Source organism: Bidens hawaiensis, unplaced genomic scaffold (assembly GCF_021521415.1).
Source record: "Bidens hawaiensis isolate Kalapana, Puna unplaced genomic scaffold, B.hawaiensis_p1.1 tig00007499_1, whole genome shotgun sequence".
In the NCBI taxonomy this organism is placed as follows: Eukaryota; Viridiplantae; Streptophyta; class Magnoliopsida; order Asterales; family Asteraceae; genus Bidens; species Bidens hawaiensis.
In genome coordinates, this window is record NW_027491525.1 from 93,211 (window position 1) to 120,967 (window position 27,757).

General features: G+C 35.0%; 2 protein-coding genes and 1 pseudogene across 3 annotated transcripts in view; 1 reads left to right on the plus strand and 2 right to left on the minus strand.

Annotated features, from left to right (window-relative positions):
• Positions 1-27,757, minus strand: part of LOC143635420 (small ribosomal subunit protein eS1-like) — a 127,212-nt gene that overhangs the window by 12,492 nt on the left and 86,963 nt on the right. The gene's annotated exons all lie outside the window — the stretch shown is intronic.
• LOC143635397 (ATP-dependent Clp protease proteolytic subunit-related protein 4, chloroplastic-like) lies at positions 14,978-17,716 on the plus strand. The gene is made up of 7 exons (XM_077103248.1): positions 14,978-15,235; positions 16,422-16,625; positions 16,712-16,767; positions 16,859-16,985; positions 17,071-17,148; positions 17,255-17,368; positions 17,451-17,716. The coding sequence occupies exons 1-7, from the start codon at positions 14,999-15,001 to the stop codon at positions 17,520-17,522; spliced, it is 888 nt and encodes a 295-aa protein (XP_076959363.1). The 5' UTR covers positions 14,978-14,998; the 3' UTR covers positions 17,523-17,716.
• LOC143635416 (histone-lysine N-methyltransferase, H3 lysine-9 specific SUVH6-like) lies at positions 21,132-27,296 on the minus strand (annotated as a pseudogene). Its single transcript, XR_013154052.1, has 2 exons — positions 27,159-27,296; positions 21,132-24,295 (listed from the first exon to the last, which is right to left on the minus strand). The product of XR_013154052.1 is annotated as a histone-lysine N-methyltransferase, H3 lysine-9 specific SUVH6-like (transcript).

Here is a 27,757-nt window from a genome sequence, read left to right on the forward strand (position 1 = left end):
GCGTTGCCTACAAAACGTCACAAAAAAAAACCCCAAAACGCTGGGGGGGGCGGTGTACCCCCCGCGTTATATGATAAAACGCCCGTGGCAACGTGCCACTACGGACGGTCTAAGAAAAAGAGTTCCAACTTCCAAGTACTTTCAAGAGTATATAGATGGTGGAATAAGATTGTGTGGATTTTACCAGAGTGTTCTTTCTTGTTGGGTTCAGTGACAACGGTGTTTTTGCTAGGTAGGTCATGTTGAAGACAAGACTAGAGAAACTTATAAGCATGTGATTTGAATCGACATGTTTTTATTCTCTTTGCTTTTGATGCCCTCGGTTCCTTGTCGTCGAAGCCGCTACGACTCTGAAAAGAGTTCAGCAGGTCTTGCACAGTAACTCATCGACGCCAAAGAACTATAACTTTGTTTTTAGTATGATCAGTTTTGTATTTTTGCCATCTAAAAAGGAGTTGCGACGCAACTTGTTGACCGCTTACCTGTTTTTCTATTAAATTAGATCATTTATTATATTTTTTAAGTGGGTTGTTCAATTATTAAATATCTAGCAAAGTTATAACTACGGTATACAAGTTTCGATTAACCGTGTTTAATATTTATGATAAATAATACGGGGATATTGGTTATACCACTATTACCTTTCGATTTGTTACTCACAACTTCCAACTTTCATCCTATTTGTTTTTTGGCACTCCCAAACTTAACGAACCTAACTCCGTTAGTTTTTTTTGCTGAACGTGACATTTTTTTGTGATGGTCACACAACCCAACTTCGTTTTTGAAATGTTTAGAGTATTAAAAACCAATATCCCTAAATAATATCATCTACGATATTTGTGATGGTCACACAACCCAACTTCGTATTTGGAACATTTTTCAACATGTTACGTCAAGATAGTTCTATCGTGCCATTTTGACTCTAATGTGTCAAAAAATCCAATCGATTGTGCCAGAATGAAGACCATTATGCCAAAAGAAACCTATCATGTCGTGGTTGATTGGTAATTTTTGAAAAGTCAAAGGCTATATTGTTAATTTTTTTTTGTTCAACGTGAATATTTTCAATATTTTACCTAGTTTTTTTTTATCATGTGATATTAGTTTTTTATTGAGAGAAATATAAACGTTGATAGGTGAACCTTTGAAAATTCGTAATCTAGTGGCTTTGGGCCTCAAGAGAGGTTAGAGTGGACCGGGCCGAAAGAAAGCCCAACCCAGTGGGAAGGAGAACCCAATCAACTTTTTAATACTCCTATAATTTTATATATTAAAAAGTAAACTTACCATTGTTATTATTTAAATGTGTTGGGTATTTTGATGCATAGTGTACAAATATTAGATATGTCTATTTAATATTTCCTTCTTTACTTTATCCGACTTTACCACATTACTACCAACACAACCATCTCTTCTGCACCATCACAATCACCTTCCATCCACTTATATGTTTACCATCGCCACCTAGAAACATAAAATTAAATGTCACTCTCTTTTATTTTCGTTTCTTCGCTACACACCTACACTTACCAGAATGTGTCACCTTTTGTCTTTACGGTATTAATAAAAACTATAAATGTAAATGTGTCACGTTAATTTTCATGGATCTATACTATGTACTTTTCTAAATTAGAATCGAGCCGCCACAACGAACCGAACAAGTGTAGATATTCTTTTTGGGTAGAACAGTCCCGTCGCGAAGTAGTGTCCAAAATACTAGTTTCTCTTTAAAATGCGGATACAAAAACAAAACAGTTTCCCTTGCAAAATTTTCATAGGCCCCCAACAAGCCTAGCCCAGAGGGAGGGCAACGGACCGAGACCCACTCTTCTGAGAGAATTTAAAAAATAATGTATATATAATATATAAATTGTCTTAAAACAAAATGCCATGCTTCAGTCTTTCAACTCCCGCAAGTAATGATATTTATTTATTTTTATAGAAAAACTATTTCATTTGTGTTTTCTATGTAACCAGTATTTTCGTTTGTTTTCTACACTTATTTTCGTTTTTTTATAGAAAAACTATTTCAAAAGCCCAAATGTTATTTTTTCTTTCAAACCCAATTGTAACCAGTATACCAAGAATGGACCTTAATTTCCTTCACTTCTATGTTCATTTCTGTATATACACTTGGTAAGTATTTATCTATAACAAGCTTATTGTTAGAGCTTTTAATGAAAGTATGACTTCAGTGCGAATGAATTAACATTTGATGATGTTATTGACAACTCGCAAGTGCTACAGAGAACTTTTTAAGCGAGAAGTATCATATTACAGACCTAGTTTTGCTTATTTAGATAATCTTCTTGCGATCCTACTGAATAAAATTTATTGGTCCACCACTTATAACGGATAATATCATGGTTGTGATAGGTGGGGACGTACGTTATAGGAATCAGTTTCATCCGAACAACTTGTGCGTGTACTGAGAGTTATCATTTGGTGAAAGAGGGTCACATGGACAACAAAATAGGGATGAGAATTTTTTTCTCGGATACCTGTACCCGTATATGTACCCACACATGTCTTTTGGGTACGGGTACGGGTACCCAAGTTTACTGATTATAGGTACGTGTACTTTAGAGTACAGATACGGGTATAAGTAGGGGTATTGTAGGTACTGATACACATTTTGAATATGTTATGGTTTTTATTAGATTTCCAACACTCATGACTTAAATTTTAAACAGGTTTTTCAAAACCTATTATATATTAGTTGAATCAATTAATTCTAGATCTATATGTGTATATTCATATACTGGCTTTAGAGCCCGTGTAACACACGTGATGATCCAAATAATTAAGTTACAAATAAAGCAATACATAATGTATATAAAAAATGTATTACATCTGTGCTTGTATCATTATACATAAATTGGTTTTATTTATATCACAAAATGATTTTTTAAAAATGAACTTATTAAAAAAATTAATTATTGAAAGAAATTTGTTTATTTATGTATAATTGAAAGAAATTTGGTTGAACTAACTTCGGAGAATACTTCTCATATAATAATAGTTTTGAGTTATACCATAAAAAAAAGATTTTGATAAGTTTGAGGGGCTTCTCGACTTTGCCAATTGACAAAAAAATCATGTTAACACGTTCATTTTGTGAACATTTTGTTTCACTTGAGCATAGTTTTATACGACATGCTTCACATACAGTATTATGGTCACTATTAAAGAAAAAGTCAATGCTAACACAAATGATTCTGATTTGATAAAAGTTTGTAGTATTGATAGGCTTGAAGGTGGCATGTCAGAATTTGTTGTCACTTTTTCTTAAATTTTAATAATCATGAGAAAAATACTCAATGTGCAAAATCCAAAATCTTTTGATTATTTACAAAAATGTCCAATCACATTTAAAATTCTAACATTCATTTGTTTTGCATTTTCAAGTCAAAACTTTGAACCCATAACAAGTTTAATGATAAATCTAATTGTATTCTCAAATTCTTAAAAATATTCAGATTACACCCTTTTTACGCGTAACAAATTTGAGCCAAATGTAGTTAATTTGTACCAAACAATCTATTTATCAACTTTTAACTCGTAACAATAAGTTTAAGTTCCACAAAAAACCTGAAGCAATCCTTGATAAAAAAAACTTAACAAACTAAATGTCACACCCCACTTTAGGGCCTAGGCGTGTGACCACAAGTTGGTACCTGTTTGTAAATAAATCAGAGTTGCGGGTTTTATTTCAGCGAAAGTCTTTAATAAAATATTATTACTTTGAAAACTTATTAAAAAGTCGGGTTTAAATACCCGTCCATCGTTTACAATACATTTCTTTAGAAAACATAATTCTTTATAATATTTTGAAAAAAAATATCTGAGCTATCAGATAGCATCTAATGACTATAACGTCAATCTTCTATTTCTTCTTGCTTGTATGTTCTAACCTTTCTTGTTTCCCTGTAACATGGGTGGGAGAAATACGTCAGCACAAAGCTGGTGAATAACGCTGACTCTAAAATCTCTTTTCAATAAATTTGTGAAACCAACAATAATACCTCTATGACTACTCATTAGGCACCCAACTAAATTGGGTTCAAATTACCCTAAGTACCTTGTACAATTAATTATATACACAATATCATTTCTCTGAACAGTCCCATAGACCTTCAGAGGCATGTTGATGACATGCATGGCCTCGGGGAAATGCTGAGTCACCATGTATGAATGGATCCAGACACATGTATACTCTTAATTAGAGTGTCCGTTTCTTATTATTGTACACAAAGTTTTTAAGGATTCGTAAATCCTATGCAAACATTCTGACTCAATATAAAAGGTTTGGGGCGTATTTACATTTTCTGTTTAAAATCAGTTTCTGATAATGATTCCTGTTTTCTGATTCTTCTTCTTGTTTTGTTACCTCGGACCTATAGTACGAGAATAACATTTGTAAAAATAACTAGATCATCGATCTAGCTTTAGACCTTTAGTCTATTTTGGTATAACTTCAACCTTGATAAAATCATTTGTTTATAGAACATTTGGACCTTTAGTCCTCTTCTTTATTTTACCTATTATATGCTGCGTTTCTTTTTCAGAAAGAAACGTCTATACTGAGTTTCTTCTTCAAGAAGAAACATTATTTAACTATACTCTTTGAATATTATATTTCTTAATATTAAAGAAACATTATTTTAACTATAACCTTTACTTAAGAAAAGTTATATTATTCTTAATCGAAATCAAGGTTCGGGCTATACCCTCGACTATGGTCTAAGCCATTTATAATAATATAATAATAACTTAGGCAGAACCCCTTACCTCGCACGGGTATTCGGAGTTAGATTTCCTAAGTTTACACGGCAACACTTCTACTCTATATGCACGTTTCTTCGAGGCATTCTTGATCCACCTTCCTTGGCACGCAAATCGAGGCAATGTGTAGTCGTTGCCGGGTCGTGTACGTACTTCGCGGCGGAACGTCAAGTTACTCTTGAGTGGCATGAACTTCGAGGAAAACACCGGGTATTGGCACGGATTATTAGATAATATTTGTCGAGTCGGTGGCACGCAAAACGATGTTCTGCACGCATACCGAGGTAGAGAGAGTGAAATTCTAGTGAGAGAGTGGCTGTGGTTTTGTGAGAAAAGAGCCGATGGCCCTCCCTTTTATAGCCAAAATTTGGTCCCATCGCGGTACGCGATGGGCCCCTTTTTCAACACTATCGCGTACCGCGACGGGTACCTTTCTGAGATCAAGCCACGTGTCACCACGTGGCCTAACACGTCTGCCACGTGGTCTGACATGATCTGCCACGTGTCATGCCCTGCTGCCATGTGTCACCAGAGTGTGACACGTGTCTCTGCGTCATCACGGCCCATCGCGGTACGCGATGGCCGTCTTCTTAGACTCATCGCGTAGCGCGATGGGTCCCTGGATAATATTTTTCACTTTTAGTCCCCCGTCTTTGATAGCTTGTGCGCCATCAAAGCGCCACATTGCGCCCAACGCCCTTCGCCATCGCCATCGTCCTCGCCCGAGCCCGTGCGCGTGCGCGTCGGGTGTTACGCACCCTCCGCTAGGACCACTTAGTGCATGATATTCATAAAAGAATATTACTATGGAAAATCTCTTCCATATAAAGAGCTTCCATTTCTTTATCACTTTCCATGTGGGATGGATTCCATCTTCCTTATTTATACCTTAGTTGAATGCTTCCACTTTCTTACATCTTCCAATGTGGGATAGAATTTCTTTCATGTAAGTAAACTTAACATAGGAAATATTTTTATTTCCTTATTTTTCTTATATTTCCTTATTTAATATTTTCTTATTACTTATCTTTAGATTATTTTTGACACCTCAACTTTCCTAAGTTGTCAAATTTGGATTGAAATTTTGGGGATGTTATACTAAATATGATAAATTTTATTATATTTGAAAGTGATTGATATATATTATCTTTACAATTTAACACATTTATGTATAGTTTACTAAATTAAGCGAAAAAATAAATAGATAGATTTAAATCATATATTTATAAATTATAAATTTTATATGATAATGTACAAAAAAAACAAAAGATAAATGGAATTATTTTTAAAAATGGATAAACTTTAAACATATATTTATAATTTAATGATTAGAAAAATTACTTCGTAAATTGAAAACATATTACAGCTTTTTTATTTACAATCTTCAACAATTTATAGTATGATATGTTAATGATAACATTTAAAATTAAATTTTTTTCAATATTTAACAAACACGGATTGTTATTGATTTTTAGATTTTACTAAGTATGCCGTGAAATATATTATAACAATGCATAGTAGTATAATATATAAATATTTATTTTTAATAAAAGTGTATAGATATAATATATACAGAGTTTAAAGAAAAATGAATAATTTAATCATCTTATATATATAATATCAATGGTGTGTAAAAGAGAAGTTAATAATTATTAATCTATGGTACATATAGATTAAGAAGGAAAATAATTCTGAGGATTAACCACATACCTATATGTGTCTACAATTACTTTATTTTATTAGAATAAGCAGATGTTTTATTTAGTTGTGGGCATTGACGAGCTAACATGTATAATTGAATGTCTGCCACGCATAGATCAACTTATTTCTTTATGTTAAAATTACGATTATGTTTTCATTTGATATAACTTTTGTTGTGCTTACTCAACGGAGAGAGCATTTTTATTTTTTTGGAATGGGATATTAGAAACCAATTCACCAAAGCAATTAGCAACATGTGCATGTCGGTGAGTAGGGTTGTTCATGAGCCGAGCCGAATCGAGCAAAGACTTGCCTGTTGCTTGGCTCATTTACAACCGAACTGAACAGCTGAAATTCGAACTGAGCAAAAACCAAAACGAGCCAAAATTGAATCGAGCATTTTTCGATCGAACATCGAGCGATTTCGAGCATTATTTATTATTTTTTCACTTTAAAATTTTCAATAAGAAACAAGTTTGAAGGTTGTAAATTATATATTTTATAAATAAATTAGTCGTTTTTAGACAAACGTGTAATAGATTGAAAATTTTTATTAAAGTAAGTTTGAAGTGAGATAAAATGATCATGTAAACAAACTTCTAGTATTTTAAAAACTTGAACGAACAAATAATGCTATAAAATTAACGGAATATGAAAATTTTAAAAGGGTTAAAAACATTGTAAGCTTATATTTATGTGTTTTGTCTATATATTTATATATTTGTTCATATATAATTATATATAAAATAATTTAAAAATAATCAAGTCGAACCGAACCGAGCAGACCTTTGCTCGTTGCTTGGCTCGTTACCGAACCAAGCAGAGCGGCTCGTTACAATCAAGCGAGAAAATGAATGAGCATTTTCTGAGCAATTTTCGAGCGAGTTCGAGCATCGAACGATTTGAACGCTATTGGTGAGACGGGAAAATCAAAGCTATGGAAGCCACGTTATGGACTAGGAAATTAAAGTGGTGGTATTGGGCTGAATATACTCATATACCTGGTTATGGGCCCACTCATTAGACGTCATAAACAAGAGAGTAAACTGACAAAGATAATAAAAAAAAATGGGTTTCTTTATAGGGTTGAGTTATCATACAATAATCATTAACGTAATAAAACGTATGCGAACTACGCTTAAGGTAAAAACAACACTTAAGGCAAAAACAAAACGCTCAAAGTCAAAAAAACAAAAACGATCAATGCCAAAATACAAAAACGCTCAAGAAATCCATAAACACTCAAAACGGGTTTCGTGAAGAAAAGTAAAATAAAAATGATCGATTAACGATCCAAATCTGTTGTTTTCGGTGAACCGATGATTAATTGGATATATATTGACGATTTTAAGATCTTGTGATGTGATTTCATTGATCAATTTCATGAAATAAGTATTTTTGTACGTTAATATACGTTAAGAATTATTGTATTCTATCTTTTATACTCCCTTCGTCCCATTATAAGTGTCTCAGTTTGATTTTTCAAGTCTTTCTTGTTTAACTTTGACCGACAATATTTTTGTTTGTGTTATATAATACTTGATGTAAAATATATGAATGGATTGGGTTTTAAATGTATTTTACATTTATATAATTTTCATCAAGTATTATATGAAACAGACAAAAATACTTAAGGTCAAAGTTATAAAAGAAAGATTTGAAAAGTCAAACTATGACACTTATAATGGGACGGAGAGAGTATATGTTTATATGTCCAGCAGGAATGTTGTCGCAATGGGCATTAAGTTCGGGTTTTATGATTGGAGCTCATCCATATGGCATTTATGAACTTTGGGCCTTACTAATAGATTGTCTTGATTGGGTTGTAAAATGATACTCAGATAAATGGGCTTGGAAAGCGAAACTGGGCCATATACTTACACCGTCATAACTCGTTATTTGTGCGGATTTTTAACTAGTAACAATACATTATTGATTATACATATACCTCCATCATTAACATATCAATATATTAAGATTTAAAATTTATAAACCATTAACACATACGATTTGTAAAGAATTACACGAACTAGGTTAAAATGTTAAAACTGATTCCTACATATGAAACCCACTTACCAACATAATCTGGATTGTAAAGATTCCACTTAGACAGTGATTTTATTCACTCACTCAGCAATTTTTTTTAGTTTTTTACCCATAGCCTTTTGTATCACACATGATCAACAAACAGGCTAAACTTGATTCCCAAATTCTTAAAATCATTAGCGCCCCCCCCCCCCCCGGCGCGTTACACCAACTTACAACCAATTAATTTCTTTGCGTTCAGGTTAATTTCTTTGTATTTTTTATAAATCTGCAAATTCTATTATGTTTGTTGTTTATATCTTACTTGATCCAAGAATGAGAAAAAAAAACAATGACATTTAAAGTAATCACTCTTGCATATTAATATTGGAAGGCTCATACAAAACAAAATCTTGATCTCGGATGGATCTGTTTACTACTTTAATTGTACACATTAACACAGACAACAAAAGTTATATGAAATTGTTGGAACAAATCTAGGTAAATGACTCTCTACCCTATTGCTGCACATGCTTCATCCTTCAACAACGGAATCAACTTCCACGGTGGATTACCAAACACAATAAATTCTTGACCTTGTCTTCCTCCTAACTTCGCCATTACATCCGCACACCAGTTCTTATTTCGTTTCGCGTGAACCATGTAACACTTCAAAGCAGCCATGTCCTTTCTACACGACTTGATCATCCCACTTAACGGACTAGATTCATCCACACCCTTCACCGTTATCAGCAAAAGTGCGGCTTGGCAATCAGTTTCAATGACCACATTATTCAACCCCATAGCTCTAACGAGACGCAAACCCATCATTATTCCCCAAACTTCAGCCTCAAGACTCGTATCAAACCCGATGTTTCCCACGTACCCGCACACCCATCCACCGTGATCGTCCCGTATAAGCCCGCCATAACTCGACTGTCCCGGGTTACCTAGTGAACTCCCGTCGGTGTTGAGTTTGAACCAACCGGGATTAGGGGTTCCCAGTAACCATTCTTCGTAACAAATGGCATCAGTTAAAAATAAACGATGAATCGAAATAATTTGTGGGGTTAAGCAGTAGTGTAAGAGCCAGCGTAAATGGACATGAGTTTGGAGTACTCTTTGCACTAACCGACTCAAAGATAAAAATATTTTTGAAATATTTTGTAACTTTACCGTCACGTTTTTGGAAGTCAGAAGGTAAAATATATACCACTTATTTTTGTTACCGTTAAGCCGTTAACTGCTTTCAGTAAATATATATAGGATATAGCATATTTCGATTGATTACGAATATCAAATAATTAATGATCTCTAACTAATTTGCTAAAATTATAATTTAGAGGATATATAACTAAGATAACGATAATAATGCCAACCTTTTAAAATAACTTATAAAAATGATATGACCTGAAAAAAACTTAAATCATTTCATTAGATGTTATAAATTAAAATGCTTAATTAAAAAGAATATTACGAAGTATGAAAAAAATATTGAAAGAGGAGTTATTTTAAAGTGAAAACTCGTCTTAACTTTATTGATCCAACGCGTTTTATTGTACCTCCTATAAGAAAAGTTTTTGTATTCGTCACTGCTTAGCACTCGAACACTTCGGTTTAAATACTCCAAAATACCTCATTCCTCTACAAGGTAACACCCTAAGTTCATCTTGACGACCAACATTTTTAAAAAAGTTGACAGCCCAGTGTTCTCGGTGTAAAAATAATAGATCATCGTTAAGTGGGTCTTGGTTTAAATGCAACATTTTATGAATTGATGGTGTATATATATAATATATATATATATATATATATATTGGGGAGAGTTATTTTGAGAACCATGGTGAGTTTTAAGAACTTTAAGAACTCAATTTTGGACCACACATTTAATTAAATGATATGAAACATGTGGCTGAGATTAAATGTAATTAAAAATAAAGCAGGAGAGAGAATAAGTATTTTTGATAATTACACAAGTTTAAACGTTAGTTACACATGTGTAAAAAGTCGATTCGGTGTGTAAAAAAATACCGTAATTTTTTGTACATCACTTACACTTACGTATTACACATGTGTAAAAAAAATTCGGAAAAAAAAATTGTTACGTTGAGTTCTTTCGAGTTCTTAAAACTCAAAGTGGTTCTCAAAAGAAATCAATTATATATATATATATATAAACAACTAAAATTTTGAACACCTAAATATCGTACACCATAGGAATTAAACTATTGACCTCGTAATTCACACCCAAACCACACTATTGCACAAAGTGAAAATGGAGATGGTAGAATACATGGAAAATGAGGTTTTGAAAAGGAATTTGTTTTTTTTTCGTCTTGCATAATTTTCTTTTTTTGTTTGTTGAGTGTTTGAAAGCTACACATGAGAGTTAAAATTATTTCCTTTCAAATGAACAATTTATATCCAACAGATGTCTTATAGATTTTAAATTTATTTATTTATTTTCATGCCTAAACTATTTCACTTAGTCTACATGCTAGTTTGTTACTATGTGAATGTAGCATTACAATATTTCACTTTTTCTAAACAAATTAAAAGGTTCAACAATACAACTTATTCATGAAAATGTTAAAAGTTGCTTGAAGTGGTACTAATAATGACATTTTACTTGAGATAGAGGCTTCATGGAGTTATGTCACGTCTCCAAATAGTAAAATGAGTTAGAAGTCATCTGCTAAATGGTAAATATAGTTAGAAGTCATCTGCCACCTCAGTCTATTTGTAACCTGCTATCTCATATAACGGCTTCCACATGTCCTGCTACCTTACACCGTCAATGATATGGACAACCAACTGGAAAGGTACATCGTTCACAACTTGGATGATATTAAGTTATGGTTTGCCACTTGAAAATGTTGCTGAGATTTGACCCTAATATGATATTTGGTATAATAACACTTGCCTAAAATCACTTGAAATTAAGTTAGATACCTAAAACCACACTTTTTTTTTAGCAAAACCATATATTTCAGAAAAATATTGTAATGTGAGGTTGTCGATCCACAATATTATCTCTATCATTTTCATGTATACTTTACATTGTTAAACAAATATATTCCATTTTAAAATCCGCTTTTTGTTATTTCAATAGAGATGTAAAAAAAGCAAAAAAACCGGTTTCAAGTCGGTACACCGGTTCCAATATCGGATCAGTTCTACTCCCAAAACCGAACTTTGTTTTTTTCTTCTTCGTTGTTGGGCTTCATTTAAGCTTTTGGGCTCATGGATGGACCAGCCTCTCTTTGCTTTTGTGCTTCTTGATTGCTACTTTTTGGATGAATCACTGTTTCGAACTAAGTTTTACATCAGTCCACTCGTATCATTTTTCCAATCGAAAGCCCTAAAACATCGGTTTGAAACTCGAAAAAAACTTAATGACGTTAAGTGTTTTTTTAACGGAGGTCAACTGAGACAACAATAGTTGGACCGTAGGTAAAATTATTATCGGCCAATACATAAAATATGAGATTATTTATTTCCAATTTGTCAAATATAAAACAAAACCAATCCAGTATATAAAACCCGACATGAAAAATCGTTTACAAAAAATCAACAATAAAGTCTCGCACATAACTTCAGCACAAAAGTGTTATGTAACATAGAAAACACAACACAATTTTTGTATTCGTTTAATTGTCAATTTTTTATATAGCAATATGGTACTTCAATAAAAGATAAACAAGATTATGATCATTTAAATTATAATCTTGTAACATCCTAAAATTTTAAGGTTGAATAAAGAAAGTTATGTTTAGTGATTTCGCGTTATTGATTAATTAATATCGAGTAAGGAGCGGATCATGGACTTAGATTAATCGAGATGGGTTAAATGAGAATGGGCCTTAGGTCCAAGGGCTTTAAGGGATATAAATATCCCCTAAACCCTAAAACATCACTCATTTCATCTTATTCTCTAACACTCCAAAACACACCCACACCACACACACCGCCGGCGGCCGAGGGAGAGGAACGAGCGTGATCCGAGAGAGAGTGAGCGATTAGTTGTGATTAAACAAGTTAAACGAGATCCAAACAAGCACAAAAAGGTATGATTCTTGATCTTTGAAGTTTAAAGATCCAAGCTTTATAGTGTTTATACGACCGAAAACGGTTGGGGAGCGTAGTGGGTGATGTCGAACCATAACAAGGGTGTTAAAATCGCCAAAAATGCTGGATAGAAACCAAACAACGGCTGAACTGGGCAACTTCGCCTTCAAAGCGATAACTTCGCCTTCAAAGCGATAACTTCGCCTGAGGCCAAGTTCGCCTAATTGATAACTTCGCTTACGGCCAAGTTCGCCTAACTGGTAACTTCGCCTGAGGCCAATTTCGCCTAATTGATAACTTCGCTTACGGCCAAGTTCGCCTAACTGGTAACTTCGCCTGAGGCCAAGTTCGCCTAATTGATAACTTCGCTTACGGCCAAGTTCGCCTAACTGATAACTTCGCCTAAAGCTAAGTTCGCTTAAGGTTTAACTTCGCTTAAAGTCAAGTTCGATTAGGAAAGAAATTAAAAACCTAATGAAAAATGTGTTAAGACAGTTAATGGAAATAAAATTTTTCCAAACTGACCTGGCAGCTCGACCCCAGCCAGGGGCTCTGCCCCTTGGACCCTGCTAGGGGCTGCCGCCCCTAGACCCCGCTGCCAGGGGCGCTGCCCCCGGACCCCCGTTCGTTGTGGGTCATATAAAGATAGAAATGCAATATGAGAAGTGATAGTTAATTGATGCGTATACTTGTTATACAGTCAGCCGTGCACAACTGAAGAAAGGGATTACGATTAACGGTGAACGTAACCGTGTTCAGGTGAGTTTCTAGCCCCATTCCTTGTTATGTTTTCGGGGCTGTGTGCATACTCGATGTGTTGTTAATACATTTATCCTAAGTGATAAGTGTATGCCATATGTGATATATGTGATATGTATGAATGATTGCTTGATGGTACGTGAACGATCTTCGGATATTGCACGTACCGTCAGGTTGTAACGCTATGTATAAGGTAAGTATGATATGTATGCTTATGTGTATGAATGTAATAAAGTTAATAAAAGAAGGAAAAGACGGTTGTATGGTTGTATGGTTACGAAAAGGGTACCGAGCCCTAATAATACTCGAGGTATGATGTATGGTTGTATGGTAACGAAGAGGGAATCGAACCCTACTAATATTCGAGAACTAGGGACCAGACCCTTATAATATCTGTGATGTTAGGGACCAGACCCTTATAATATATGTGATGTTAGGGACCAGACCCTTATAATATCTGTGATGTTAGGGACCAGACCCTTATAATATCTGTGAGGTTATAGGGCGAAAGGCTCTTTAAAACGTAGGATTATGTATATAAAGAAAATATGAATGAAAGTATGAAAGTATGAAAGTATGAATGAAGGTATGAATGAAAGTATGAAAGTATGAATGAAAGTATGAATGAAAGAATATAAGTTTATGTGTATTGTATAGTGTATGATTAACTAGAACTCACTCAGCGTAGCTGACTTTTAGTATGCACGCAGGTGAGTAGGATGAAGCAGCTCGCTTGAGGAGACACGTGGCACTGAATAAGAGGCTGGCATCGAAAGACTCAAGACGTTTAAGTTTAATGTTTCGTTTATTTTGAAAGACAAAATGATGTTTTAAGACAAGACGTGTTTTGTTATGAAATGTTTTATGAAAGTTTTTAAATTCCGCGAATGTTTTAATTAACTCTGATATTTAGAACCGCGTTTATGAGTAAATCCAACACGAAAGTAGGGTTACCGGTGACGGGGCCTTACAAATCTCATGTAATATAAAAAGGTTATGATCATTTAAAAAATACATTTAACTTTTAAAAAATAGAAATGCCGTAGGACCTGCAAGACCCTGACTCGTGAAACCCGTTTATAGTTTAATAGGGTCGGTTCCTGGGTATAGCATGTGAAATTAATCGGGTAGGGGTTCGGGTCCAGGTCCAACAACAAGTTTGAAGGAAGACCCCCGAACTTATTTGTATTTTAAATCAGTTATACAACCTAGTTGATTTTGCTATTTTCTGTATGACTTGATTCATTTTATTAGCTTGAATTGTCTTTTTTTAAGACAATTATTTTGAGAAATTATAATATGCGAATTACCATTGGTTAGTTATGTATGCGTTATTGTTTTCTACAAACTGCAATACAAGCCTAGTAATTACCCAATTAAAAACTATCTCATATCAAACAAACAAACAAACGGATCTAGTACTAACAGTCGCTTCTAGCACCCGAGAACCACATCTAGGACCCAGACCAATTATTTACACCAGGCCCGGTTCTCGAATCTCTTGTTTACTATTGAAAGATAACAATAGTTGGTTTACCCTTATTTGACCCGAAATACTTGGGCAAGTGTTCGGGTCAAAATGGTTGCCCCCCCCCCAACCAAACACCCTCATCTTCATCACCACATTGTTGACAACACACAAACAAAACAAACAAGAAGAATGGAAGTCACCACGACAATGGCTTCATCCTCTTTCTTCCCCATCACCACCACCAATTCACGAACCAACCGCCTCGTAACCACCGCCTCTTCAATTAAATCATCCTCAGCCACCAGTTTTATCTCCCCCTACGTCCGTACAAGTCTCTCCAGCGACTTCTCGGGTCAAAAGATCCGACCCACTTCCCTCAACCCTAATTACAACTCCCACGCCAAACGCCGCGCCGGTGTTGTTATGGTAAATTCAAATTATACTAAATTAGGTTTTCCTTCATTCATTATTTTGTTTGCTGATTTGAAAAATTAATTAATAATGTTTGATTGGAGTTACTTATTATATTAAGCTGATGATTACTAGTCAATTTCCACCTTTTCATCCACTACATCAATTAGGTTATCGAAGATTCATTACAAGCTCTAAACGACCCCAGGAGCTCGTGCCTGTGCTCGCCTTATGACTAGTTTTTAAGCACAAGCTCAGCTCGTTTGTTATTTATTAATAATTGTGTTTATATGTATATTTAGTCATAACTTTATATATAACATAACTAAGGGGGTGTTTGGGATTCCTTATTTTACCTCCTTATAACTTTTCATTAAGTTAATAAGTTACACTTTTGTAACTTATGGAACTTTTCCTCTCACAATATAAGCAATCCCAAACACCTTATTACTTTTCAAAAAGTTTATAAGTTATAAGTTGGTAAAAGTAAGCAATCCCAAACACCCCCTAACATATATCATCTACTTCTGTCATATATATATTATAAGTATTACTAAATAAATATATATCAAATAAAAAGTTTTAAATACTAGGCTCATGTAGGCTCGCTAGACTGCTCGAGCTCGATAAATGAAGGTTGGCTCATCTATTAAACAAGCTTATTTTTAGGCTCGAGCTCGTTAAAGCTTAGCTATATTTGAGCTTTTTATGCTAGTTAGTATTAAGTAGCTCGCGAGCGGATTGGCTCGTTTACATCCATATTTGTTTAACCATAACCATAGCCGAATGGTTGGTTAGCCATAGGCTAGTTAACCATTTTTTTTCCTTTGTTCCGGTTGAAAATGGTTTGGTTATCACGTTCCAAGCTCAATTATGAAGTTTTAAGTCAAACTATGCCAGTTCCAAGCTTGGTTATGGTGTTCCAAACTCGGTTATAGATAGTTGCAGCATGAATTTAAATGTTCGAATCTAGAAATAGAGATATAAAGTATGAAAATAGAGGTATAAAATATGAAAATAGAGGTATAAATTTTGGAAAAACACAAACATACAAGGTTTGGTCGGTTAAAGTCGCTTAACGAGGACACATTAACCATAACTGATTGGTTTTGTTGGTTGTTAATTTTTAGGTTAATGGTTTGGTCTTCGGTTTATGCCTTAAATTGCAGTTTGTTAAACGTAATTATCATAATTATGACAGGTCATTCCTTTCTCAAGGGGAAGTGCATGGGAACAACCACCTCCAGATTTAGCATCTTATTTATACAAGAACCGAATTGTGTATTTAGGCATGTCTCTGGTCCCATCTGTCACAGAACTGATACTAGCAGAATTTCTTTACCTACAATATGAAGATGACAAAAAGCCAATTTACCTATATGTAAACTCTACTGGAACAACTAAGGTATTAGATAATATTATTCCTTTAAATAATCATGTAGAATGAATATGTTGAGATTCAGTTGTTTTGTATGTTTGTACATTTTGCAGGGTGGTGAAAAGTTGGGCTACGAAACCGAGGCTTTTGCAATTTATGACGTTATGCGGTAGCAAGTTTTATTACTTTTCACTATTACACTATGAACACCATTAGAGAAGCAGTTATTATAATTCATAACTGATTTATGTGTTAATTAGATATGTGAAGCCGCCTATTTTTACACTGTGTGTTGGAAATGCATGGGGAGAGGCTGCATTGCTATTGGCTGCTGGTGCAAAGGGAAACCGCTCGGCTCTACCCTCTTCAACCATCATGATAAAACAGGTAAAAATATTTGAATTTATAAAATATAACAAGTCATTTTTTGCACACGGATTTGACTATTAAATTTTTCTTGATTATTTTGCAGCCAATTGCAAGATTTCAAGGTCAAGCAACTGATGTTGAGATTATGAGAAAAGAAATAAAGAATGTGAAAACTGAATTGGTATATTCAATGACTTAAAATCCTTTTCATATGTGATATGCCCAAAAAACTTATTTGACTAATTGGTTACGTAAATGTAACTTTTGTTTTATTATTATGTTTGAAGGTGAAACTTTATGCAAAGCATATAGGCAAGACAGAAGAGCAGATTGAAGAAGATATAAGGCGTCCGAAATACTTTAGTCCTAGTGAGGCTGTTGAATATGGAATCATTGATAAGGTAGAGTAACGTTTTGGACCCTTTAACTATATTTTTTATAATCTGATCATGTGATTATGATAAAACTGAATCATATATGTAGGTTATTTACAATGAGAGGGGGAGTCAAGATAGAGGCGTACTTTCGGACCTGAGGAGAGCGCAACTAATCTGATAGCGTTCGGTTGGTAATAGCTTTTGCTTTACTTGTACCTGGCTGATATGAAGACCATAAAAATTTTAATGTGGCCATATGGATATGGTTGTATTGTAAAAGGGATGGCAGTTAAAATCCAAAATATTTTTGTTTATGAACTAAGACATTAGGATATAAGTATTGTTTGTTAATTATTGGTGTTTCCGTATTATCTTGGACTGCAATTGCTCTTTTTTTCTTCTTTTTCACCGTTGTTTTGTTAGCGAATGTGTTTGTGTGGAAGTGATTTCATAAGATATTGCTCAGTGCAGAGAAACACTTGTAGCCCGGTGCCTCTACATGTTTTTGTTATAGGAAGAGAACTGCTCATATGTCCGATAACAAGGTTTCTAGTTTTTGGTTCAAGAGAGTGTGACACTGATTCAAAATAAAATTGTTGACCACAAAAGGTCAACATTAGATTGTGTTTAAAAGAAAATCTTGAAAGTTACAATATTTGATAAAATAAAATGAAAGAATCAGTAATGTTATACTAGGGAATGGATTGGAAATGACCAGATCAAATATTGTAACTTTAATTTTACAATAAAAAGGACACCATTAATTGTGTTACACAAGAAATATTAAACTAGATTTTTAAAGATGGTGGTGATAATATGTTTCAATCAAGCGATATAAAAAAAAGGAACAAATGTGTAACATCCCCAAAAATACAATATTTATTTTTTGGTAAAATTGTTAACTTTGAAAATAGAATGATCCAAAAATAATTTAATAATAAATATGGTAAAGAAATAATATATATGAACTATATTAACTTATAAGTATTCATATTGAGGAAATGGGGGAAAGAAATTTATCCCACATGAAAAGTTTTAAGAAAATGGAATTCCTTTTCATGGGTATAAATAAGTAAAATAAATTTCATCCTAAATGGAAAGTGAATGATGGCTCTGTTGTCTTGGGGAGGGTTGAAGCTTGCTTCTTCTCTAGAGTCTTCTTGGTCATCAATACGACCTGTCCTTAATATAACCGATCTTATTCTCTGAACAATCGGAATTTCGTACTTCTGTTGGATCCTCCCCATCTCCTGATCGAGCTTGTGTAGGTAGATGTTGTCTGGTAGGGACGATAGTAATACACTGTGTGGGATGGAGTAAGGGCCCTTATCCGCCCCTACGAGTCGGATAAATTTGGAAGCTATGGAGTTTTCATAGTAATATTCTTTTATGCTTAGCATGCATCAAGTTGTCCTAGCGGAGGATGTGGAGCACCCGACGTGCACGCGCACGGACTCGGGCGAGGACGATGGCGATGGCGACGACGAAGGCAAAGGGTATGAGCAAAATTTTTGATTTCAAGACTCATCGCGATACGCGATGGATCAGAGGAATAATCCATCGCGATACGCGACAAGTACATCACATCGCCCTAGGATGGGCGGTGCCGCAATACGCGATTGCCCAAACCATTTGGGTCATCGCGATACGCGATGACCAGGAGAAGTAATCGTGACACGTGTCCAGCTACGTGGCAACACGTGGCGGGTTTACTAGGTGACCAATTAAGCCTAGTGGGGGGCGTCGCGATCTGCGATGGCCGAACTAAAGTTTCATCGCGATACGCGATGGAATATTATATTCCGTGGCGGTTAAGCGCTCCATCGCGATACGTGATGGATCCCCTTTTGACCCATGGTGTATCGCGATGGATCACAATCTCAGCCCTATAAATAGGGGTGTCGGGCACTGCTTTATGCATCTCAAAATCTCACTTCACATTCACTTGTCTCGAAATACGTGCTACGATTCTGTCGCCCCGACGATTCATTCTCGAAATACGTGCAAGGCGTAGAATTGTTGTTAGATCATTCCCTCGATACCAACGACAAGTAGGAGTGCTGCCCGCGTCAAGCTTAGGCATTTCTTAGAAATACAAGCCATACAAGGAAGGGGTTTCGCCCGATTATTTTATTATATATGGCTTAGACCCTAGTCGAGTGTATAGTCTATACCTTGATTATATAATAAGTGAAATATAATTTTCATAAGACGATGGTATAGATAAAATATTATTTCTTTATAACTATAAAGATTTTATAATGTTTCTTAAGAAGTAAGAAACTTGGTATATACGTTTCTTCATGAAGAAGAAACGTAGTGTTTAAATGATGAAACTTCTTGGACTAAAGGTCCAAGTATTTTATAAAAGAGAAATGATTATCAAGGTAATGATTATGCAAATAGACTAGAGGTAAAAAGCTAGATCGTTAATCTAGTATTTATAAAAGGTTATTCTCGTACTTTAGGTCTAAGGTAACAAGAAGATTACATGAGTGGGTTAAACTGATCATAACAAATGTGAATATGTCTAAACTCTTTACAACTTATTAAATCGAGTCATTAAAATAATTACATGGGATTGCATATCCCTAAAACGTTATAAACAAAAGTAATCGCTGACCCTCAGGTTATCGTATACGTTTGTCTGGATCCTTTCATATGTGGTTAGACGGTGGGCACACCGCACCACGCTTGATTATGCCTCCACCACGTTGGGCCGCGTACCTACGATGTTCGAGGGAGGATAATCTTGTGTATATAGGTAGTAGCTACGATCTCGAATGTTGCGGTGTTCGCTGAGTGGTTTCGAGTTGAGCTGGAGTTTGTAATAGTTATTCAGACTTTTAGAACTTGATTGTTTCCTAAGCCATGTTGGGCCGAGTTCTACGATGTCTCGAGGGAATAATTAAGTATTAAAATATTTTGAGTCAACATGTTCACCAGCATGCGTTGCTGACGTATTTTATAACTGTTTTCAGGTAATCAAGATTAGACGTCTGGAGTTGGAGTCTAGCCGTTAGACGATCTGATGGCTCATGAAGTTTTAATATTAAAATATTGTAAATTATGGTTTATAACTTCAACTCTTTTGTAACAAACTAGCGGGTGTTGAATTCCTGTCTTTTGGAATATATTGATATTTTAAAACATAACTTCTGTTTTACAACCTTAAACTATGATATATTTACAAAACATGTACTAACTATTGGTTACACGCCTAGGTCCTAAGTCGGGGTGTGATAAAATGACTGGTTGTTCGATATATTGATAGATGTAGGGTGGTTATAACTTATAAGAGTAATGTACTGGTCTTGTAATTTAAAACATCCGTATCATCTCTTAAATATGCCATTGATGATTTATTTGTAAGATACGAATTGAGTTTGACTAAGGCTAGAGGTCAAGGTCATGACAAGTACTAGAGTTGGTGAGTTCAACAGACTAAGCTTCAATAGTTCAATTCTAAAATATAAAATTTAAGCACATCATGTATATTGCTTTACTCATCTACTTCAACTAGTTGTGTTCGACGCAAAACAAACACGAGTGTTTGAAAGTTTTTGTTATGAGTTTGATTGTTTCAATGCTTACCATATATTCAAATCAAAGAGTTTTGGGAACTATTTTAACAAGGTAACATCTACGTTGTGTATGGGTAGTAATGTGTGTGATAATTTTCATGAGTTTCGATATACAAAAGATACTGTACTCTTATAAATATGTTGGTGGTAACAAATAAGCACCATTCATTCACATTGTCACATTGGTGTATCGTTTATTAAAGTTATCATTAGTTTTACCTGTCATGACAGCTCTCGATTTGTTTAGTAAATGAAAAACATGAAACTTGACATAATTAAAACAGGAGTTCGCTAGTTACAAACCTTAAAAAACAGAGAATATGAACACAGTCTCTTAGTAATGCAGTAAGGAAACTATGGGCATCTTACCTACAACACCGGACTACACCAAAAACCATAACGCCCAAGTAAAAAACATAACATAAGCACCTCTCAATTCAGTTAAAACTTTTAATACTAAACTTACCTAATACAGTCTTCCAGTACACTCTGAAGACCCACAATAACAGTGTTTGACCTTAATGTTTCCCTCAGCATCATGAACAGTATCGATCGCATAGTTATAATGATAAGTCAACTCCTGTAACGGCGGAATATTCTCAGCGGCAAACAACATTATATGCGGCATCCTTTTATCATCATGATCATAAATCACATTCTGAGCATAAAGATTTGGCACACAGCTATGATTAATAAACCGACCGACGTTCCCGTAATACGCAGCATCAATAGTAAACCCACCACTCGCCTTCACGATCTCCTCGGGTTTTGAATCGGGGTTACCCAAACAATTATTGTAGTTTTGCCCAATATCAAACAAATACTCGTCATTACCCACTCGTTTCTCAGATTCAGTATCTTCTAGAAGCTCACCACATACTCGCATATAAAAGGGTTCCGGAAGAAATCGAACTCAACGACCGAACACCCCATCCCCGTGACTCGGTTTTAAAAATCTCGAGACGGATCTTCATACCGTGTTGGGTGACACGGTTATAACAAGTGGGAGGGCACCCACAAGACGGGCCGCATTCGTATACTAACTGCTTTGCTTCGACTATTGCACCGTTGCGGTTATATGGAATCTCGCCACCATTTTTGAAAGCACACGAGCATCTTTTGTCGGTACACCGTCCGCCACAGTCACACCCTTCAATTGGGATGGGTTTATACCAGTGGGGATACATGATTTTTGAAATGTAAGTAAACTCGGGCGGTTTTTCATCATCAATCGTGTTGACTGCACATATTTGAAACGGTTCTTTGCCATCAGCTATATCTTTAATACAAATGCCTTCTCGTTTTTTAAATTTTTTCGACATGACCTCTCGTATCGCCAGCGGCGGTTGACCCGGAACTCGTTTAAACTCGAATCTGTAAACCATGTTACCCTTTGGTCCGGTCCCCTTATGGCAAGCCTCCACTGTGTACAACCCGTCATATATGTAAGTTGTTGCTATCTTGGATTTTGAATCCCCTGACTCAGCGGATTTGACTTTATATCCACGGACGACACGTACGGGATACTTCAAGTCTATGTTATTACTCAAAGCCAAATTCCCCCTCTCGAGTTTTTGATCTTCATAGCTTTTATCTTTTCCAATCCCACCCGAACCTAAGTACATCAAGCAATCGGGTTTATCAACTTCGTTATCGTAACCACCCGATGCAACCACACTAACTGCAAAGAACTTTTGCCCCTTTTTAACATAATCAATGCCGCCCTGATACGGGCGATGAATGCCCACCAAAGCAAGCTCCACCCGGTACAGAAACTCGTCTCCAACCTCAACTCCGGGTACCGGTCCATATGTTTTCTCACCTAAAGCAGGGGTTTTACCTAGTTTATCCATGTGAGCTTTTGCTGCAAGATCGACACGCCTTATTGACATTTTTAGGTCACCACTTTTCGATTCTTCACCCTGCAAGATTTTTCTACATAGATGTTGAAAATGACGTAAAGTTTTCCGGACCTTATTTCGGGCATCATCTGAACTTTTGGGACCATGAGAAAATAATGTAACATCCATATCATGTAGTCCTTGTGAATTAAGAGAACCCTCATCTTGTTCTTCAATGTCTGAAACAAAATCTTCATCCCTGACAACCATTTCGAGTGTACCAGTATAAGAAACAGTTTTTGGTTTCTTCTTTATAGGTTTTTTTGGTGTCGCTGAAGCACCTCCCTTCGTCTTTTTGGTCAAATCTTTTTCAACCTTTTCATGTGTAACAGTAGAAACAATCTTCTCAGTAGAGCTCGGCTCCCCAACAACCTTTTCTTTATTTTTCTTAGAACTTTTTGGAGTTGTTGATGCTTGACCTTTCGGCTTGTTGGTTGGATCTTTTCGTTTAACTCCCGGTGCAGAAAATGATGGAGCTCTTAGACCCATGACCACCTTAATCATGTCTCCCATGTATACCTGTTTCTTAGTATCATGCACCGGTCTCTTTTGAACATGTTTCTTGGATCCCACTTCCCGGTTTTTTATATTCAAGTCCTTTTGAACTTGGGAAAGCGGTTTGTTGTCTTGAATATCATCTTCAGAATCTTCATCATCTTCAGAATCTGATACATGAGCAACATCAACTGGAGATGCTTTCTTCACAACACTGTCACGTGTGTACACCACAAGCTCCTTACAGGCTTGACCTATGTTTTGCACCTTCTTACTTGATTCCGACTTCATCATTTTCCCGTCTTCAACATATGTCTTCGATTCCACTATCATTTTCGTCTTTTCATTTGCTATAGAAGGGTCACTTGATTCATTTGTTTGAGTTTTCTGGACCAGATGCGCTTTTGATACTCCTGTTTGACTTGGTCCCACCACTCCTCCTTCCGTTAATTCTTATCCGTTCTTCTTCTGTAGGTTCTTCTGCATTCGGTCCACAAAACGGAGGGAACTCCCGAACTGCAGAAACTCTTCTTATAGTAAATTTCATCTTTGGTCCAACTTCCTTGATAGCAACACTACCACCATTATCCACTTTATAAACATATCCATTTTGCTCTTCATTATACACCAAATTTTCCACAACCGACACCACCGGTTCATCTGTCCTAGCACCATCACTAGCTACATGATTATCAGTAACCGGTGATGGCACTAGAACTGGAACTGGAATTGGTTCAGCTTCTTGAGGAACAACAACAACATTGTCTGGCTGAAGCATTGGTCCACATCCTGGCGGAAAATCCCTAATAGCAGACACTTTACGAGGCTTCCATTTGAGCGGACGAACAGAAGCCCCATTCACAGAACAGCTACCGTTTTCATTTCGACTTCTCATCACACTTCCATCAGATAATTTAATCGACATAACCACCATCATCAACAGAAAGATCCACTAATTCCTGAGAAATTGACTAATAATCAAACAAAATACTTAAATATATAAAAAAAACAGCATAACATCTAGTATTTCACAAACATTAGGGGTACAAAATTTCCAATTGTTTTAACAAATCAACAAACAAAACCTAAAAGCATCAATAATTATAATTAGGACAGCAATTTCTGAAACGACACGGAAAAAACTAGGTTTTGGGTCGGCTAACACGACCTGTTTTCTTAAACAGTTCAACCGGAAAACATCACATTTAAAAAAACGAACCCGAACACGAACCTTTAAAAAGTGGGTTGATCTGTTAACCCATTTAAGAACTTTAGAGAAGTTAATATTTTGATTTTAGAGATAAGAAGTGTAAGATTATAAAGTTGCATACTTAGATTTTTAATTTTTCATAAATCTATTAACTTTTATAAGTATAACTAATTTATTTTTATACCTTCATCAACTCTTCACTTCCAACATTTTTATTTTATTAGTTCTAACCGTCTGTTCTCTAATTATTTCCATTCTTCGTTCTAATTTTGAGCTGAACATGTAAACCAAAGTTTGTTAATTGGGAATGAGAGATAAATACACAAAAACAATTAGATTTTTTATACGAATAATAGTAATTAATTGTTTAAATTGTTACTAAGTCACTAGATATTCCTCATATTCGTAGTTAAACGTAAAATGGGTTAACCCGAACACGACACGAATAAATATATTGGTTGGCGCGCCAACCCAAAACGATCGACACCCTTCACACCCCTACCTATAATGAACGCAAATTACCTTGAATCGACGATAAATTTAACGGAAACGAAGAAGCATTGAGCAGCGATGAATGTACGGAATCATTTCAGAGGTATAACCTAACTAGTAACCGATTAATAACCTAAACAAATCGAGATGACAGGCAAAACCGACTAATAATCAAACAAATTAACAAAAAAACAGCATAATAATACCTAGGATTTCACAAAATTAGGGCTAGAAAGTAGAAACTTTCCAATTGTTTAATCACACATGTATAATAACAACAATTAACCTATAACCTAACTAGTAACCGACCAATAAATAAACGAAAAACAGCATAATACCTTGAGTTTCACAAAAATTAGGGCTAGAAAATTTCCAATTGTTTAATCGCAAATGTATAATAACAACAATTAACTTATAACCTAAGTAGTAATCGATCAATATAACCTAAACAAATCAAGATGACAGACAAAACTGACCAATAATCAAACAAATTTACGAAAAACAGCATAATACCTAGAGTTTCATAAAAATTAAGGCTAGAAAGTTTCCAATTGTTCAATCGCCGATGTAATAACAACTATTAACCTACAACCTAACTAGTAACTTGGTTTAAAAAGGCGCCTGAGGCGTGAGGCGCCCGAGGCGTTTTGGAAACGCCTTATTTTACGTAAGGCGCTAAAACACATGAGACGCCCTGAGGCGGCGCATTTGCTGGCGAGAGGCGTGAGGCGCTTGAGGCAGCGCCTCATGTGATTCAGTCCAAATTAGATTGAAAATGTAGATGTTTGGGCCATCTGCTCAAAATAATAACGTTGGGGCTCATCTATAAAACATTACCCAACAGTATTATATATATTTATCACTCTATATTTAATTCAAACCACTCTTTAATTTTCATATTCAAAGTTTATCTTCTCCAAATATCAACCTTCTAGACGTTTCAAGTTTATCTTCTCCTCAGTTAGCACTATTCACTACCATCTTTTAAATCAGTTCAAACTCACCTAATTATTACACATATGTTTATGACTCAAGAAATATTTTTCTTCATTATTGCTTTTTACTATACCTTTTACTTTTTACTCTAAGAATTTAAGTGTTTTGCAACCTCTAAATATGTTTTTATAATGTTTAACCTACGTATTAAGTATTCATGTTTGGTTTTACAAATATGTTTTATCTTTATGATTGATTTTCAAGTAAAATATGTCATGTATAATTAAGTTTTAGTAATTTTTAAATTGAGCGCCTCACATGCGTGAAGCTCTCGCTTCGCACCTAGCGCTTAGCGCTTCGGATTTTTGAACCAAAACGCCTCGCCTTGCCTAACGCTTTTTTAAACCAAGACTAGTAATCGATCAATAACCTAAGCAAATCGAGATGACAGACAAAACTAAATAATAATCAAACAAGTTAACGAAAACAGCATAATACCCAGGGTTTAACAAAAATTAGGGCTTGAAATAACAAAAATTAACCTATAACCTAACTAGTAACCAATCAATAACCTAAACAAACCGAGATGACGGACGAAATCAACTAACAATCAAACATAATAACGAAAAATAGCATAATACCGAAATTGACTAGTGATCAAACATAATAACGAAAAAACCGCATAATACCGAAATCGACTAACAATCAAACATAATAACGAAAAACAGCATAATACCTAGAGTTTCACAAAAACGAGGTCTATGAAATTTCCAGTTGTTCAATCGCACATGTAATAACAACAATTAACCTATAAACTAACTAGTAACCAATCAATAACCTATATAATCAAACAAAATAACGAAAAACAGCATAATACCTAGGGTTTCACAAAAATTAGGGCTATAAAGTTTCCAATTGTTCAATCGCACATGCAATAACAACAATTAAAAAATAACCTAACTGATAACCGATCAATAACCTGTATAATCAATCAGAATAACGAAAAAAGCATAATACCTAGGGTTTCACAAAAATTAGGGCTTATTAACTTCCAATTGTTCAATCGCACATGTAATTAGAACAATTAACATGCAATATAACTATTAACCGATCAATTACATTAACCTAAACGAAATTAGGGCACAGAATTAGAAACAAATCAAGGATAATAATAACAGAAATGAAAAGCAGATTACCTTGGATCGATGATGAAATCAACGTAAATGAAGATGCATTGAGCATCGATGAATGTACGGAACCATCATTTCAGAGGCTGCTTACAAAGGTTGGTGGTGATGGTGGTTATGAGTGTGACGACGAACATGTAGCAGAAACAATAATAATATAATAACTACGATAACGGAGTGTTTGGGATTCTTTATTTTGCGACTTTTCCCGTTTGTAAAACAAGCATATCCCAAATTGTGGGCTAATCGGCGAATTAATCGATCAATGATTAAGCCCGTCTAAATTCATGATTAATTGGACTTGGTTGTCTTTTTCTAACGTGATTGTGGTTAAATCAGCAGTTTCCAGCAAGATTTCTGTCAATTTCATGCCAAAATGTGTGTGTGTATATATAAAATTGAGAATTATACATTGAAGTTCGCTCTTGAACTTTGTCGCTTTTTTCTAACAAGGTTATGGCAAAAAACGGCGGTCTCTAGCGAGGTTACAGTTAAATCAGCGGTTTCTAGCGAGAATTCTGTCAATTTCATGCCAAAATGTGTTTGTGTATATGTATAATTGAGAATTATACATTAAAGGTCGATCTTGAACTTAGTCGGCTTTTTCT

Coding starts and splice junctions, on each gene's coding strand:
- LOC143635397 (XM_077103248.1), top strand. CDS start 14,999: ATGGAAGTCACCACGACAATGGCTTCATCCTCTTTCTTCCCCATCACC. Junction 16,626..16,711: donor ACTCTACTGGAACAACTAAG/GTATTAGATAAT, acceptor TACATTTTGCAG/GGTGGTGAAAAGTTGGGCTA. Junction 17,369..17,450: donor AATATGGAATCATTGATAAG/GTAGAGTAACGT, acceptor TCATATATGTAG/GTTATTTACAATGAGAGGGG.